The sequence below is a fragment of the Oryctolagus cuniculus genome, chromosome 8, assembly GCF_051225735.1.
Source record: "Oryctolagus cuniculus isolate XC-2025 breed Fujian yellow rabbit chromosome 8, ASM5122573v1, whole genome shotgun sequence".
In the NCBI taxonomy this organism is placed as follows: domain Eukaryota; kingdom Metazoa; phylum Chordata; class Mammalia; order Lagomorpha; family Leporidae; genus Oryctolagus; species Oryctolagus cuniculus.
Genome location: NC_142874.1, coordinates 42992190 through 43007859, shown reverse-complemented (window position 1 = coordinate 43007859; position 15670 = coordinate 42992190). Strand labels below are relative to the sequence as shown.

The 15670-nt window shown below is 42.0% G+C and overlaps 1 protein-coding gene across 36 annotated transcripts in view; it reads right to left on the bottom strand.

The window, feature by feature from the left end:
- The window catches only part of SH3D19 (SH3 domain containing 19), a 202364-nt gene that overhangs the window by 5428 nt on the left and 181266 nt on the right, over positions 1–15670 (bottom strand). For all 36 annotated transcript variants that reach the window (XM_070047426.2, XM_051819352.3, XM_089302362.1 and 33 more), the window contains 7 exons: positions 13889–13961; positions 12933–13063; positions 10517–10575; positions 7558–7760; positions 7077–7129; positions 1730–1916; positions 1239–1336 (listed from right to left, as the gene is read on the bottom strand). In XM_070047426.2, coding sequence (XP_069903527.2) covers positions 1239–1336; positions 1730–1916; positions 7077–7129; positions 7558–7760; positions 10517–10575; positions 12933–13063; positions 13889–13961 — 804 coding nt within the window. The remainder of the gene's footprint in view (positions 1–1238; positions 1337–1729; positions 1917–7076; positions 7130–7557; positions 7761–10516; positions 10576–12932; positions 13064–13888; positions 13962–15670) is intronic.

The following is a 15670-nucleotide window of genomic DNA, read 5'->3' as shown; positions in this document are numbered from 1 at the left end:
CCTCCCCTGACTCCCTCAAAAGCCTGCACCTACCCAGTACCTCCGTGTTTTCTTTTCTTTTTTTTTTTACAGCCAAGTAAGAATCTTGTTAGTTCTATTTTAAGTCTTATCTTGTCCAAGCACTCTTAGATTTTTTTTTAAAAAATTTTTATTCATTTATTTGGGAGGCAGAGAGACATACACAGAGAAACACAGAGAGAGAGAGTGAGCTCCCATCTGCTGGTTTACTCTGCATACACGCAGGGCTGTGCTGGACAGAAGCCAGGAAACTGGATCCAGGCTCTCAACTACTTGAGCTATCACTACTCTCTCCCATGGTTCACATTAGCAGGACACTCAGATTGGCAGGAGCAGAGCTGGGACTTGAACCTAAGCTCTCTGGTACAAGATGTGGGTGTCTTAACCTTTAGATCAAATGCCTGCCCCACCTCTGGTGCTTTTGTTCTTTCTACATCATACTTGCCTAGGACTGAATATCTTCAATGACGGAGAATTTACCAAGGTGTAACACAGGCTATACTCACAGCAGTAATTACGAAAACCACCCTCTCTCTTCCTCTAGCACAATCTCAAAGTACTACCCTACGTGCTTTTTTCTGACTACAGGCCGACTATGGACTGGGAAACAGAATCATAAGAATACTCTATTACTGCTTTAAGAAAAAATAAGAGGTACCTTGGTGAAGTAAGATTAAGGTTAAATTTTAGGCTTCTTTAATAAAACAATGAAAACCTTTGCAAAGTAGCTCAATTGGTTGGGACCATTTCCCCAAAGCTCTGGTCAGGGCCTTTACAATCTCTAAAGATTGCCTTAGCAATCCGGTGTAGGCTACTTAAGACTACAGTGGCAGATGGTTATCAGATGCCATTTGATTTCTCCACTGATTTCAAAGACAAGTTAGAGGCTCTGAGGGCCATCCTTACTAAGGCTACCACACAAACATGTTCATGTAAATAAGAGCTGACATTTTAAGGCCAAGGAGCAAGGAATTACCTTGGGGTTGTGGGTTCTGAAGCCAAGGTCTTCTTCAAGTATCTTAAAGCCCAGTTGATAATGTGCATTATCAACCTTATATACCCTATTCATTTTCTCTCATCTCTTCCCTTAAAATGCAGGGCTGAGATATCTTTATTCTTAGGTAATGATCAATATTCCACTGCAATGCCCTACCCTTCAATTAAAGACATTTCCAAGTTTACAGTGCTTAATATGGTTACATAAAGATTCAAGCTCTGACCTTGAAGGTGAGCTCATCTTCATTCTCTCCATGGAAATCATACAAGGCTTTGGCCTTCCTCCCCTTCAGTGCTTTAGCAGACGTACTTTTTGCCTCAGCTGTGAAGACACCAAAAATTCAAATATACAGAGACACAACAGATTAAACAAAAACCAAACATTTTACAAACCTCTCTTGTCACTCTTGGAATATGATATTTTGATTTAATTTTGAATTTATTTAACATACAAAAAAGTGAAGGATGCTCTCTTTGTTGGAAAAAAATTATACAAAATATATTTAACAGACACAGTTAGCCACTGTTTAGTGAAGGCATTTCAATATTTTTTCCACACCTCCAACAAAGGAGTATATGAATGAAGTCTGCACAACTTTATGGGCCAATTCTTAGAACAACAGACACACTAGCACAGCCAGAGACAGGAATGTATGAGTTTCAAACACCCTGGCTGCTGTTTTAGAGTAAGAGCCGCATCGTGTAGCTGTCATACCTGGGCAAGGCCGCACAAAGGCTGCTGGGAAGATGCCCTCTCTGTCATGCAGTCTGCCCCGGTACCAGTCGGAGTCCAGACGCTGCAGGAGCAGGATCCGGTCTCCCCTTTTGAAAGATAAGTCCTCACTGGTCTCCGCGGTAAAGCTGTGCAGAGCTTCACACCATTCTCCAGAGAGACTGTCGCCCTGGTACAAAGCACAGGTCTGGTAAGAAATGTGAGCTCTGCGAAGGCATTTGGGAAGAAACAAATCTTAGGACGAAAGAATCCCACACTGGAGGGCCTGGATTCCAGTTCCAGCTCTGCACCTGACTCCAGCTTCCTGCCAGCACACAACCCTGGCCGGTGGCAGCGATGGCTGCAGTAACTGGGTTCCTGCCACCCACACAGGAGGTTTGGACTGAATTCTCAGCTTCTGGTTTTGGCCTGGTCCAGTCCCAAATGTTGTGGGCATCTGGGAAATGAACTAGTGGATGAGGGCTCTGTTTGTATCCCTCTTCAAAAAACAAACAAACAAACAAAAACAACAACAACAAAAAAAAAAAACCAAAAAAACAAAACAAAAAACAACAACAAAAATTGAGTCCTACAAGGTCTAATGTTGGGGGGGGGCAGGTGCAGTGGCATAGCGGGTAAAGCTGCCTCCTGCAGTGCTGGCATCCAATATGGGCGCTGGTTCAAGACGCGGCTGCTTCACTTCTGATCCAGCTCTCTGCTATGGCCTGGGAAAGCAGTGGAAGATGGCCCAAGTCCTTGGGCCCCTGCACCCACATGGGAGACCCATAAGAAGCTTCTGGCTTCGGATCGGTGCAGATCTGGCTGTTGTGACCATCTGGGGAGTGAACCAACGGATGGAAGACCTCTCTCTCTGTCTCTACCTCTCTCTCTCTCTAACTCTGTCTTTCAAATAAATAAATAAATAAATAAATAAATAAAATCTTTTAAAAAATGGTGGGAAAAAAAGGTAAAGGGGTCATAACAGATGGAAGACTTCTCTCTGTCTCTACCTCTTTCTCTCTCTCAACTGTGTTTCAAATAAATAAATAAATAAATACATAAATAAAACCTTTTAAAAAATGTAGGAAAAAAAAGGTGAGGGGTCATAAGATTTCAAATCCTGAAGGCGGCTGCTTCTTCTTCTTTTTTTAAAGATTTATTTATTTATTTGAAAGTCAGAGTTACACAGAGAGAGAAGGTGAGGCAGAGAGAGACAGAGAGGTCTTCCATCCACTGGTTCACTCCCCAGATGGCCGCAATGGTCAGAGCCACGCCGATCCGAAGCCAGGAGCCAGGAGCTTCCTCTGGGTTTCCCACACAGGTGAAGGGGCCCAATGACTTAGGCCATCTTCCACTGCTTTTCCAGGCCACAGCAGAGAGCTGGTTTGGAAGTGGAGTGGTTGGGACTTGAACTGGTGCCCATATGGGATGCCGGCACTGCTGCAGGTGGCGATTTTACTTACTATGCCACAGCGCTGGCCCGAAAGTCTTTTTTTTTTTTTTTTAATTATTATTATTTGACAGAGTTATACAGTGAGAGAGACAGAGAAAGGTCTTCCTTCCATTGGTTCACCCTCCAAATACCCGCTGCGGCCAGCGCTGTGCCAATCTGAAGTTAGGATCCAGGTGTTTCTACCTAGTCTTCCATGCTGGTGCAGGGCCCAAGCACTTGGGCCATCCTCCACTACCTTCCCGGGCCACAGCAGAGAGCTGGCCTGGAAGAGGAGCAACTAGGACTAGAACCTGGCGCTCATATGGGATGCCAGCGCCGCAGGCGGAGGATTAACCAAGTGAGCCATGGTGTCAGCCCCTGAAAGTCTTCTTTAAATTACCTAATACTTTGTGTTGCTATCAAGTTTTAGAAGTGTTTCCAAGAACTTTTTTCTTACAATATAACCCTAAGTTATAAGTGTGATAAAATTTGTGGTTTTCTGCTCTTAAGGCATATAGAATGCTTAAACAAAAACTATTTTCTTAAGTTATATTTAAAAACAAGGCAAAAGCATTAAATACTTGTGCATAGTACTTATGACACTATGAAGAAATTCCGAGAAAGTATCTAATTTTCAGTGAGGCTCTGTTTATCTAAACCAGGGAGGATCACAAGGGGCAGTATGTTCATTCCCAGGTTTAGAGTCCATGCCATGGGACTTTGTTAGTTCCTACTTTTCATTTTATTTCGTGTAGTTAACTCTAAGCCTACCAGTGGTGGACTAGTGTGAGGGAATCCTCCAATGAGAGCAGAGATTTCTCTCTGTGAGGGCAGGATGGACACCCTACATTCAAGAAGCCCAAGCAGGCAGGAGAGGACTACAACTAGAACAAAGGCAAAGGTTCCAGCCCAGCTCGGCCACTTCCCAGCTGTGTGACACTGGGCAAGATTTTTTTTTTCCCCTGAGCCTCAGCTTCATCCTGGGGTTGCTGTGAGGATTAAACAAAATAACGCAGGTAGAACACTTAGCACAGTACTCGGCACTTGGCTTTTTAAGAAATGTTTATTTTGATCTATTTGAAAGGCAAAAGTGTCAGGGAGTGACAGACAGAGATCTTCTATCTGCTGGTTTACTCCCCAAATGCCTGAAACAGCCAAGGCTGGTGGGAGCTGGGACAAATCTAGCCTAGAACTCCATCCGGGTCCCCCAAGTGGGAGGCAAGAGCCCAAGTACTTGAACCATCTTCCTCTGCCTCCCAGGTGGGATTAGCAAGAAGCTGGATGGGAAGAGTAGCCAGGACTCCAATATGGAATGTTGTGGTCCCAAAGCAACAGCTTAACCCACTGGGCCAGAATGCCCATTCTAACTGTGGCTTTTAAAACAAAAAAATAGGGGCCAGCACCATGGCGCAGAGGGTTAAGCTACAGTCTGCAGTGCCGGCATCCCATACGGGTGCCAGTTCAAGTCCCAGCTGCTCTGCTTCTGATCCAGCTTCCTGATTATGCACCTGGGAAAGCAGTGTAGGGCAGTCCAAGTACTTGGGCCCCTGCCACCCATGAGGGAGACCTGGAAGAAGCTCCTGGCTCCTGGTTTTGGGCTGGCCCAGCCTAGGCTGTTGTGGCCATTTAGAGAGTGAACCAGCAGAAGGAAGACTGATATATCTCTCTCTTCCTCTCCCTCTCTTTCTCTCTGTAAATGACTTTCAAATAAATAAATAAACTTAAAAAAAAAAGGCAAACAAAAAACACTAATTCTAGCTCTCTTGCTCCTGTACTTGAGTACCCAACCCTAAAAACGAACTTAGGGAACTGGTGCTGTGGCGTAGCAGGTAACACTGTCTTTTAAATAAATAAATATTAAAAAACTGGAATTTAGTACTTCCCCACATGCAGGCAATCATGTAAATATTTTTTCAGAGAACTGTATCAGTTTCTTTCCTGTTTGACTTTATCAATGTGTGAGGATGAAAGAATTAAAGAGACACACAGCCTAATTATAAGTGACACTCTTCTAACAAACACAATGACCCCTTCTAAATTTAAAGCAAACAACAGAAGTCACTATGTTCCTACTACTTTTATTTCTTTTTATTGAAAACATTTTTCTTTTTTAATTTGAAAGACAGACATTATATGAGAGAGAGAAAGATAGAGCTAGATAGATATATAAATCTATCTCCCATCCACTGGTTCCCTCCCCAAATACCCACAACAGCCAGTGCTGGGCCAGGCCAAAGCCAGGAACTGAGAACACAATCCGAGTCCCCTACGTGGGTGGCAGTGACCCAAGTCCTTGAGCTCCGGGCATCCGCTGCCTTGCAGGGTGCACATTAGCAGAAAGCTGGAACTGCGAGCAGGGCCAGGACTCAAAGCCAGGTGCTCTAATAAGGGATGTGGGGGTCTCAAGTGTTGCCACAACCACTCTGATGTATTAAACTTCCTCCCACTCCTCCCTCCTTTAAGCACTTCTGGAGTCATTTCACACAGTGTAAAAATTTCAATCCAGGTTTTTCTCTTTCCCATTACTAGAATAAATGTTTCTGAACATTTGTAAAGTTCATATATGTATAAATAAGGGTGTAGAAAAAACCTACCCATATATAAAATCTTACCTCCCAGAAGCAATTCAATTTTAACCAATTTAAATATATTTTCTTCTTATCTTTTATGCTAATATATTCAATTTTATATCTCCTTTGCTTATAATAATGTATGTTTTCCTCCCATGACATTTATTTTATAAATCCAGTTTTTTCATAGCTTCAGAACATTTTCCAGTAACAGCCATGTAAGTATTTCAGGATGTTCCCAATTTTTTCCTATTATATAGTACCTCTATGATCATCTTTCTGACTAAAACCTTGTCTCTCTTTTTATCCTTTTCTTAGGATGATATATAGTAATAATTTGTATTATCTTTTTAAAACATTTAATGCTGGGCCAGTGCTATGGTACAGTGGGTTAACGCCCTGGCCTGATGCACTGACATCCCATATGGGTGCTGGTTCCAGACCCAGCTGCTCCACTTCCAATCCAGTTCTCTGCTACCGCCTAGGAAAGCAGAATATGGCCCAAGTCCTTGGTTCCCTGAACCCGTGTGGGAGACCCGGAAGAAGTTCCTGGCTCCTGGCTTTGGATTGGTGCAGCTCCGGCCGTTGCACCCATCTGGGGAGTGAACCAGTGGATGGAAGACCTCTCTCTCTCTTTCTCTCTCTCTCTGCCTCTCCTCTCTGTGTAATTCTGACTTTCAAATAAATTAAAAAAAAAAACAAAACACTTAATGCTTATAACCATTTGTTTAGAGTTCAGTTACATAACAATGAGAGAATCTTTGTTAACTGGATAGGGTAACTAGTGCTTTATTAGTCTTTCTTGTACATTTCCTTGACTGCTAATAAAGTTCAGTATTTTTTCAATATTAACCACTTATTGTATCTCTTTTATGAATTCTCCAATCATGTCTCTTTCCTCATTTTTCTATCAGGATGATATTATTTGAAAGGCACAGAGACACAGAGGAGATAGAAAGGGGGAGAGGCAGATGGGAAGGACAAAGGGAGGAGGTGAGGGAGAGAGGGGGGAGAGGCGGGGCGGGGGAGACATAGAGCTCCCATCCACTGGCTCACTCTCCAAATGCCTGCAAGGACTGAAGCTAGAACAGGGCCAGAGCCAGGAATTCAATCCGGGTCTTCCACACGAGCGGCCGCAAGGACACAGTCACCTGAGCCATCACAGCTGCCTCCCAGGGTCACCGTGGGAAGAAGCTGGACTCAGAAATCTAACCCGGGTACTGTGATGTCAGCTGTAGCCATCTTTATAGCTACACCAAGCACTGGTTCCTTATTTAATTATGATTTTAATATTCCCCCCAGGGTCTAAACCTGGTAGTCACTACAGTTATGTATTCAAACAATGTACCTGAGAATTTGAGCCAGAATCTTCTTTTTTGGTCTTCTGTGGTACCTTTGTGCCTATATTAAAAACAAGTCAAAAGATCAGATGAGATCATCACACAGTATTAGAGAAAAACTGTTGGGTGGGAGTGAAAAGTCTGGGATTTCACACCAGTGTCTCCATGGACTGGCTATGTTACCCTGCCCCTTTCTGGATTGTTTACTTAACTGTAAAGTAAAGAAGGATACATGTTAAACTGTATAATCCATTTCTGCTTAAAAGTCTTTGCAACACCTTAAGTGAAGCTATGGCTAAATATCTGAAACACTCAAACAACAAGCACTTTGAGAGATGGCCACAAAAATGAATATCCCATACAAATAACTATTTCAAAAATAATTTTTCCAGCCTGTCTTAAAATGTGGTGATACAATTATGCAGCTTCAGTATTACTGTATTACTTGGTTCATATGAATTAAGACATGATTATGTTCTTTGTACTCACTTAAAACATCTGCACTAGAGGTGGGAGAATCCTCAAGAAGTTCTACAAAGTTAAGGGGAAAAATCCCAGTTCTGTCTCCAAGTTCTCCTCTGGCCCACTCCTCATTCACGTACTCCTGAAGAATGATGACTTCTCCCTCTGAGAAACTTAGCTCATCCCTCTGGTCCCCAATATATTCAAACCGAGCAACACATCTGGAGCCTCTGAAAAAAGAACACATGGTTAAACTAGGGAGCATGACCTTCTAAAATGCTTTAAAACCTTCATTCAGTCTTCCAGCAAATATCTGTTCTGTGTTTACAATGCAACAAGGTATACTAATTTTAAATTTTTCATGAAAAAGTGTAACTTACACTTCTAAATGATAGTATTTTTTAATTTATTATTTATTTATTTATTTTTTGACAGGCAGAATGGACAGTGAGAGAGAGAGACAGAGAGAAAGGTCTTCCTTTGCCGTTGGTTCACCCTCCAATGGCCGCCGCGGCCAGCGCACCGCGCTGATCCGATGGCAGGAGCCAGGTGCTTATCCTGGTCTCCCATGGGGTGCAGGGCCCAAGCACTTGGGCCATCCTCCACTGCACTCCCTGGCCACAGCAGAGAGCTGGCCTGGAAGAGGGACAACCGGGAAAGAATCCAGCACCCCGACCGGGACTAGAACCCGGTGTGCCGGCGCCGCAAGGTGGAGGATTAGCCTAGTGAGCCGTGGCGCCGGCTGATAGTATTTTTTTTAAGATTTATTTATTTATTTGAAAGTCGAAGTTACAGAGAGGAAGAAGGAGAGGCAGAGGTAAAGAGAGAGAGAGAGAGGTCTTCCATCCGCTGGTTCACTCCCCAATAGGCTGCAACGGCTGGAGCTGCACTGATCGAAGTCAGGAGCCAGGTGCTTCTTCCAGGTCTCCCATGGGGCCCACGGGCTTGGGCCATCTTCTACTGCTTTCCCAGGCCATAGCAGAGAGCTGGATTGGAAGTGGAGCAGCCAGGTCTTGAATTGGTGCCCATATGGGATGCCGGCACTGGAGGTGGCGGCTTTTCCTTCTACGCCACAGCGCGGGCCCCAAAATGATAGTAGTTTTCAAAAGATCTATTTATATTTACTTATTTGACAGGCACAATGACAGCAAAGAGAAAGAGAGAGATTGATTTTCCATCTGCTCCTTCACTCCCCACATGCCAGAACAGCAGGGGCTGGGCTGAAGTCAGGAAGCAGGAACTCCATCTGAGTTTCCCATGGGTGGCAGGGACTCAGGTACTTAAGCCATCAATTGCTGCCTCCCAGGTGCATTAGCAGGAAGCAGAACTAGAAGCAGAGTCACAGAGACTCGACCAAGGCATTTGGATATGGGATGCAGGGGTCCCAGGTGGTGGCTTATCCCACTTCATCACAAGTGCTTATTTTTTTAGATGTGAACCTATTCACTCAGTAAGACTAACACTCAGGTCATAGAGTACTAGAATCATTCCAGAATAGCAGGTGGGTGGTGAGTTTACACTGCCATGTCTGTCTTTTGATCATTTCTGTGTCACTTCAGAATCTCTGCTGTCTGCATGTGTTTATATCCTTGGGCCACAGCAATCCACGGCCTACTCTGAACCCTTCCAATCCTGCCTTTCTGCTCAAGAATCAAGGCAGAACGAAATGGGAATCAGGTGGGTGAGGCAGATGCTCTAATAGTTACTGAATCCACCAGTGAGTTGAACATATGAGTAGACTACAAAAAGTTCATAGAAAATGCAACCAAAAGATAACCCGAAATTCATGCATATTTTTTCATAATATGCATTTTCTAAGAAGTCTGTGAAGATCTCTCATATCTAACTGTGGATTTCCAAAATGATTTCTCTATATCCTTTAAAAAGGCCTCATTTCTGAGACTTGGAATAAACTCTAAATCATCTGCAGTTTCCACTGAGAATAAGATAAAAACAGAGATAAAACCTAATCTCTAGAAGGTATGATTTTATATCACACCTTTGATTTGAAGGATATGAAAGGAAGTTTCAATAGCAATAGGCTAAGGAGAAGCAATCACCTGGGAGGGAAAAGATTGGCCCTAGCTCCAAATTTTGATTTAAGTCAGGCCAATGGATCAATGGCTGTGCAAATCCACTTTAAATTCAAGCTGCGGACACATACATGCTGGTTAAAAACGAGACAAAAACTGAATCTGAAATAGAATCCAACTACTGCGACATGAGAGGTCTTCTTGTTTGTGATAACCTTTGCATTTATTTTCTAAAGCCCGCTGGGAGCAGCTCCTTATGTCTGACCTATTCGCAGACAGGTTTACAGTCTTCTGCAGGTAGTGACGTCTTTTAATTTGCTCATTTAACTAGAATAAAAGTGGCAGTGTGGCAGTGTTTTAAATCACAGAGGAGTTACCATGACGCACAAAAGGGTACATAAATTCATGTAAAGGTCTTCAGACACAAAAGACTTCTTTACCTTAACTCTTCCTTTTCTTCTAGTTGCTTTTAAGAATAAGATGATACAAAATATATGTAGCAGTTTTTGTAGGATTCATATTTTATAAGATTTAATTATTTTCTATGATAAAAATATTTTAATCTTTTGGGAAAAAAAACTTAGTAAGATAAAAAGCAGGAGACCAAAATAAAATGCACTGGTATCAAACCCTCTCTGCTAAGCGGAGGCCAGGCTGCAGGAAGCATCAGGACAGATTCTGCTCTGCTGCTGTCAAGATATGCATTCTACTGATAAGGAGAGCTGCTTAGGTCAACTTCTACCAGCATGTGGTGTGGCTGCTTCATCAGAATTTTAATCCACTATCACTTCTTAAACTAGGAAAGCTTTCCTTGTAAGTTAAAAAAAAAAAAAAAAAAAATCCTAAGCATCTGAATGATCAGACCATATGAAGTATTTAGATTTGGTAATTCTTCATGACATAAACACTTGTCTTCTTTGTATTCTGAACAAACAACCACAGATAAAACTTACTTAATACAGTGAGAGGGAGCTGAGTCTCCTTTCCCATTCCCTCCTTCTGGAATATCAATCTGGTGAGGACAAAAAGCACGGTAAGTTATATTTTTTAAATTTTAAGATAAGTTTAAGGTTAAATAATTAGGAAATGCCCAATTGAAACCAACCAGTTAGCCAAGTGTTATTCAACTAATTAAATGGTACCATAGGTGCTAAACAGTAAGAAATCCTCGATTTGGAATTAAAAGAAAGTGCAACTTGTAAAGTAGCTTTCCTCAGAGTCAATCCTTCTCTGATACGCTGGAACGAGCACATTAATATCATTCTACCTCTGACAGAGTTTTCACCAGCCCACGTTCTCAAAGCTGAAAACTTTAGCTGAGGACTTACGATAGAACCCAGGCATTAGGTGTTCATACGCCAGACACTGATCAGCATTACCACACCCACTCCAAATATTGGGAGAACTCTGCAGTACTTCTCTGACTTGAAGACAAAACATTTTACTCTAACTTGTGGGTTCTCTCCATATTCCTAAGATTGGAACACATTTTTCCCCTTCCTTGTGAATCTGTACTTAGTGAACATCTACTACAGGGCAGGCACTTTATATAACATCTCATTTACAAGGCTGAATTGCAATGAACTATCTGGCCAGAAAGCATGCAGTCTGAAACTCTGCAAGGCTCTGAGGCTTAGATTAAACAAGTCAGTGCCCTTCTTGAGGAATTCTAAAAGTTCAATATTTAAAAAAAATTTTTTTGAAACTTGTGGTCTTAAAATGAGACTTACACTAATACTGTGGTAGATTCAGTGCGACTGATTTCAGGGCGGTGACTGCATGTTTTAAAGTACTCTATATTGGGCAGAAGAAAAATGCGGCAAAGTACTAAAACTAACATTATTCTTTTTTTAAAAAAAATTTTATTTATTTATTTGAGAGGTAGAGTCACAGACAGTGAGAGGCAGAGACAGAGAGAAAGGTCTTCCTTCCATTGATTCACTCCCCAGATGGCCGCAACGGCTGGAGCTGGACCCACCTGAAGCCAGGAGCCAGGAGCTTCTTCCGGGTCTAACATGTGGGTACAGGGGCCCCAGCATTTGGGCCATCCTCTACTGCTACCCCAGGCCACAGCAGAGATCTGGGTTGGAAGAGGGGCAGCCGGGACTCGAACCAGCGCCCATATGGGATACCGGCACTACAGGCAGAGGATTAACCTACCGCACCATGGCGCTGGTCCCATAATTTTTTTTTAAAGATTTATTTATTTATTTGAAAGTCAGAGTTACACAGAGAGGAGGAGAGACAGAGAGAGAGAGCTTTCCCATCTGCTGGTTCACTCCGCAGTTGGCCACAACAGCTAGAGCTGTGCTGATCCGAAGCCAGGAGCCAGGAGCTTCCTCCGGGTCTCCAACATGGGTGCAGGGGCCCAAGGACTTGGGCCATCTTCTACTGCTTTCCCAGGCCATAGCAGAGAGCTGGATCGGAATTGGAGCAGCTGGGATTAGAACCAGTGCCCATATGGAATGCCAGCACTGCAGGCAGCAGCTTTATACGCTATGCCATAGTGCTGGCCCCTATTCTTAATATTAATTTACAGAATGTGGTTGAGTTTCTCCCAAGAATCAGAGCACATACACACAGGTCCAAATTTTGAGACCTACATTTCCTAATCCAAGAAACTTAAACTCTTGAATTTGAAAAAGATTTTTCTGTTACATTTATTTTCTAAATTTCTGATATAATGAAAAAATTGTGTTTATTCTTCCAAATAAGCTGTTAATGCTGAACTATTTCAGCTAGCTTTACTGATATTTCACAGCATCCATAAATTAAATCAGGGACTGAGTCATATCTTTCCTATTGACACAGATGTGTAAGGGGCAGTCTGATTTTATGTCTCACAGCAATCTGGGCTTAAGATGCAAAGCTTTACCACACTGGTATGCTTTCTCAAGTTAGGCTAGGAGGGTATAGAAAACTGATATTTTAATAAAATTTTTCCCTGTCAGATTTGAAATTATTAGGTAAAAATCCATTAATGAATCACTATTCTAGACAAGAAGTGATAACAAAACTTCAGGGAACATGTCTCTAGGACAATCAAGTACTATTTAGTTCATGTTTACTACATGTCTCAGGTGCTTAGCAACCCTCCAAGAACAGCCAATTCATCGACTGGCCTGGCATGGTCTTTCACTGTAGAATTTCAACAGCATATAGGCACTAGGTTCTACCATGCCATAATGTAATAGTAATTAGCCACTACCGAGTTGAACAAATCTTTTAGTTTTCTAAATACTGAATGAATTAATGGAAGAAAGAGAATTACATCCCAAGAATCTAGGCTTCCGGTTATTTTTTCCAACCTGTAAGTCACATAGAACCCATGAGTAGATGTCCAAATAATAAAAAGCATGAGCCACTTACGATTACTTTGACATAGTTGGCAGGAAACACACCCGTCTGGTTTCCACATTTCCCTCTGTACCAATCTGTATCTATCTTCTCCAAAAGATAAACAATTTCTCCAGCAGTGAGGCTCAGATCATCAACTTGCTCTGTAACACAAATGATGGTGTGAATGATGCCTTATCCTGGCTGCAGACTTGACCACACAAGCTCAGAGCAGCATTCAGCTCCACCCACTGCAGAAGCATACTTTACTGATGCTGAGGAAAGATCACACTCATCAAATTTATTTAAACAAAAAAACTAGTCTTTTTTTTGTATATTGTTATGAGTTCCCTAAGACCAAATTAGACACATTTACCACACTAACAGAAAATGGTTAAAAATCAAACCAAACCAACCACTGCGCCAACCAATGATTCCTTCTGTGCCAACAGAAACTCTCTGCTGCTACACAGTGAACAATCAAAGGATTTTATAGATATAATATTCTTATAATTATTCTCAATCATGCTTAAAGACCATTTCAATTTGAAATATTAACAAGAGAGTGCTACAGCTCTTTAGCAACTAAATTTACCCAAAATAAAATCTGTATTTTATTATCACTGGTAAGTATTGTTGAGACAACTCTTAGGACAAAAGAACTTACTATAATTAACTTTATTATAATTATTAATTACTACTCACTATTTTGAGAGAGTTAAAGAGTCTGTAATCTGCTGATGTTCATCTGTAAGGGAAATTCTCTCTTTCTCTTGGGGAGTTTCAAAGGGAAGGGCACACAGCTAAGGTTTTGGAATGGTGGGGATAACTGACCCTTCCTGAGGGTGGAAGGATGGATGAGCCGACCTTGCCAGCACAGGACTCCACAGGCACAGAAAATGAAGAAGGATGTCCTTGCGAGGCTGACCCAGGAAGGAGGCCTCCCTCCTGGAGCCTAGGGCTCTGGCATGCTCTTTTTATGTCCTTACCTGCTGGGAAATCATGAAGCACCACAGCTTGAGGAGCACTAGTGTCAAGAGGCTTCTGAGCATGGCTTGGATCCTTGAGGGGAAAACAGAGCTGTGAATGAAGTGTGCAGGACAGATGGCGGGTGGATTTTCTTTCTTTCTTTTGCTAGAGCCCTCAACACAATAGCATAAGATGCAAATCACACAAGTGAAACAAAATGAGGGAATTATCAAGTTGGAAGGACTGTGTCATTGCCATGGGAGGACAGAAATAACTCTCAATCAAAATATCCCCCACGGGGGCTGGTACTGTGGCTCAGTAGATTAACCTCCACCTGTGGCACCACTCTAGTCCCAGCTGCTCCTCTGCCCATCCAGCTCTCTGCTATGGCCTGGGAAAGCAGTGGAAGATGGCCTAGATGCTTGGACCCCTGCACCTGTGTGAGAGACCAGGAAGAAGCTCCTGGCTCCTGGCTCTGAATTGGCGTAGCTTCAGCCATTGCACTACTTAGGGGAGTGAATCGGCGGATGGAAGATATCTCTCCCTGCCTCTCCCTCTCACTGTCAGTAACTCTTTCATATAAATGAATGAAATCTTTTAAAAAAGGTCCTCCAGCATGTTTTTTTTTTTGTTTTAAATCAAGAGAATAAATAAAAGGGAATTGCTTAGCTTAATATATGTTAATATTATATATACATACTGCATATATGTAATATATATTAACATCATATATAATATTATATATATTTATAAAAACATAAAACACACAACACCTATCCTAGCTTACAGCAGTGATTTTCACTCTTTCTCTTTCAAGGTAGTGTTTCTCTTAAATGTGCTAAGGACACAACCTGAAGACTAGAGTCTTAAAAATTATGTCTTTGTTAGAGAGGGACAAGAAGAAAGTTCTGCAATTTATGCTCCTGCCTTTCATAATGAAAGGGGCCAATGACTTCCCACAAAGTACAATTCACAAAAAGTAAAATCCATTTCATTTGTTACTACGTAACCAAAAGCACTCTCTCTGCAGTGCTATCTCCCATGTCTGACCTAAAGTTTCTGTTTAACGTGAATGTTTATTCAACAGTTTCTAGGTAAACTAGCATCGAGAATCTAATATTCGCTACTCATCTAGTCAGCACTAGAGGAGGGTAAGGTTGAAGAGTAACCTTTCCTTTTTAGATAGAACTCGTCATCACTGGAAAACCTGTGAACTAAATGAGCACATTTTTGTGCTGGCTGTCTCTTCACTGTCAGTGACTTGCAGTCCATTCAGGGGTATCCTGACACCTCTAAACCACTGCCCCTTCCCCAGTCACAATGCACTGATCAGACCGCCCTGTGAGTAACGGTCCGCTTTCCCCATCTCGACTCTGCAGCACCTTTGCTCCATCTTTTCTGACACTCGCCTGCTCTTTCAACCAAAATCCACCTGCAGAAGCAAATTATATTCTCTCAAGTTAGGTAAATTCAAATATTACGTAAGTCAAAACAATAATGCACAGCTACAGTAGCTAACTAATAGCTTACCAATGCTTTTCTCTAAATAAATAAGCAACATGGGAATTTCAGGAATTATGATATATTTTAAGTCTGGGGTGGTTTTAAGAGTTATTATTTACATAATTATATGCATGTATGTGTGACGTTCATTTTTTTCCCAATTTATATCTGTGGAGAAAGCATTGACCAGGCAATAAATGTTGTTAGGCAAGGTGGCTATCCATTTGGAAAAAAAAAAACAAACTCAGAGACCTGCCTCAAAGCAAACACAAACATGCACCTCCAAATGGACCAAAGAT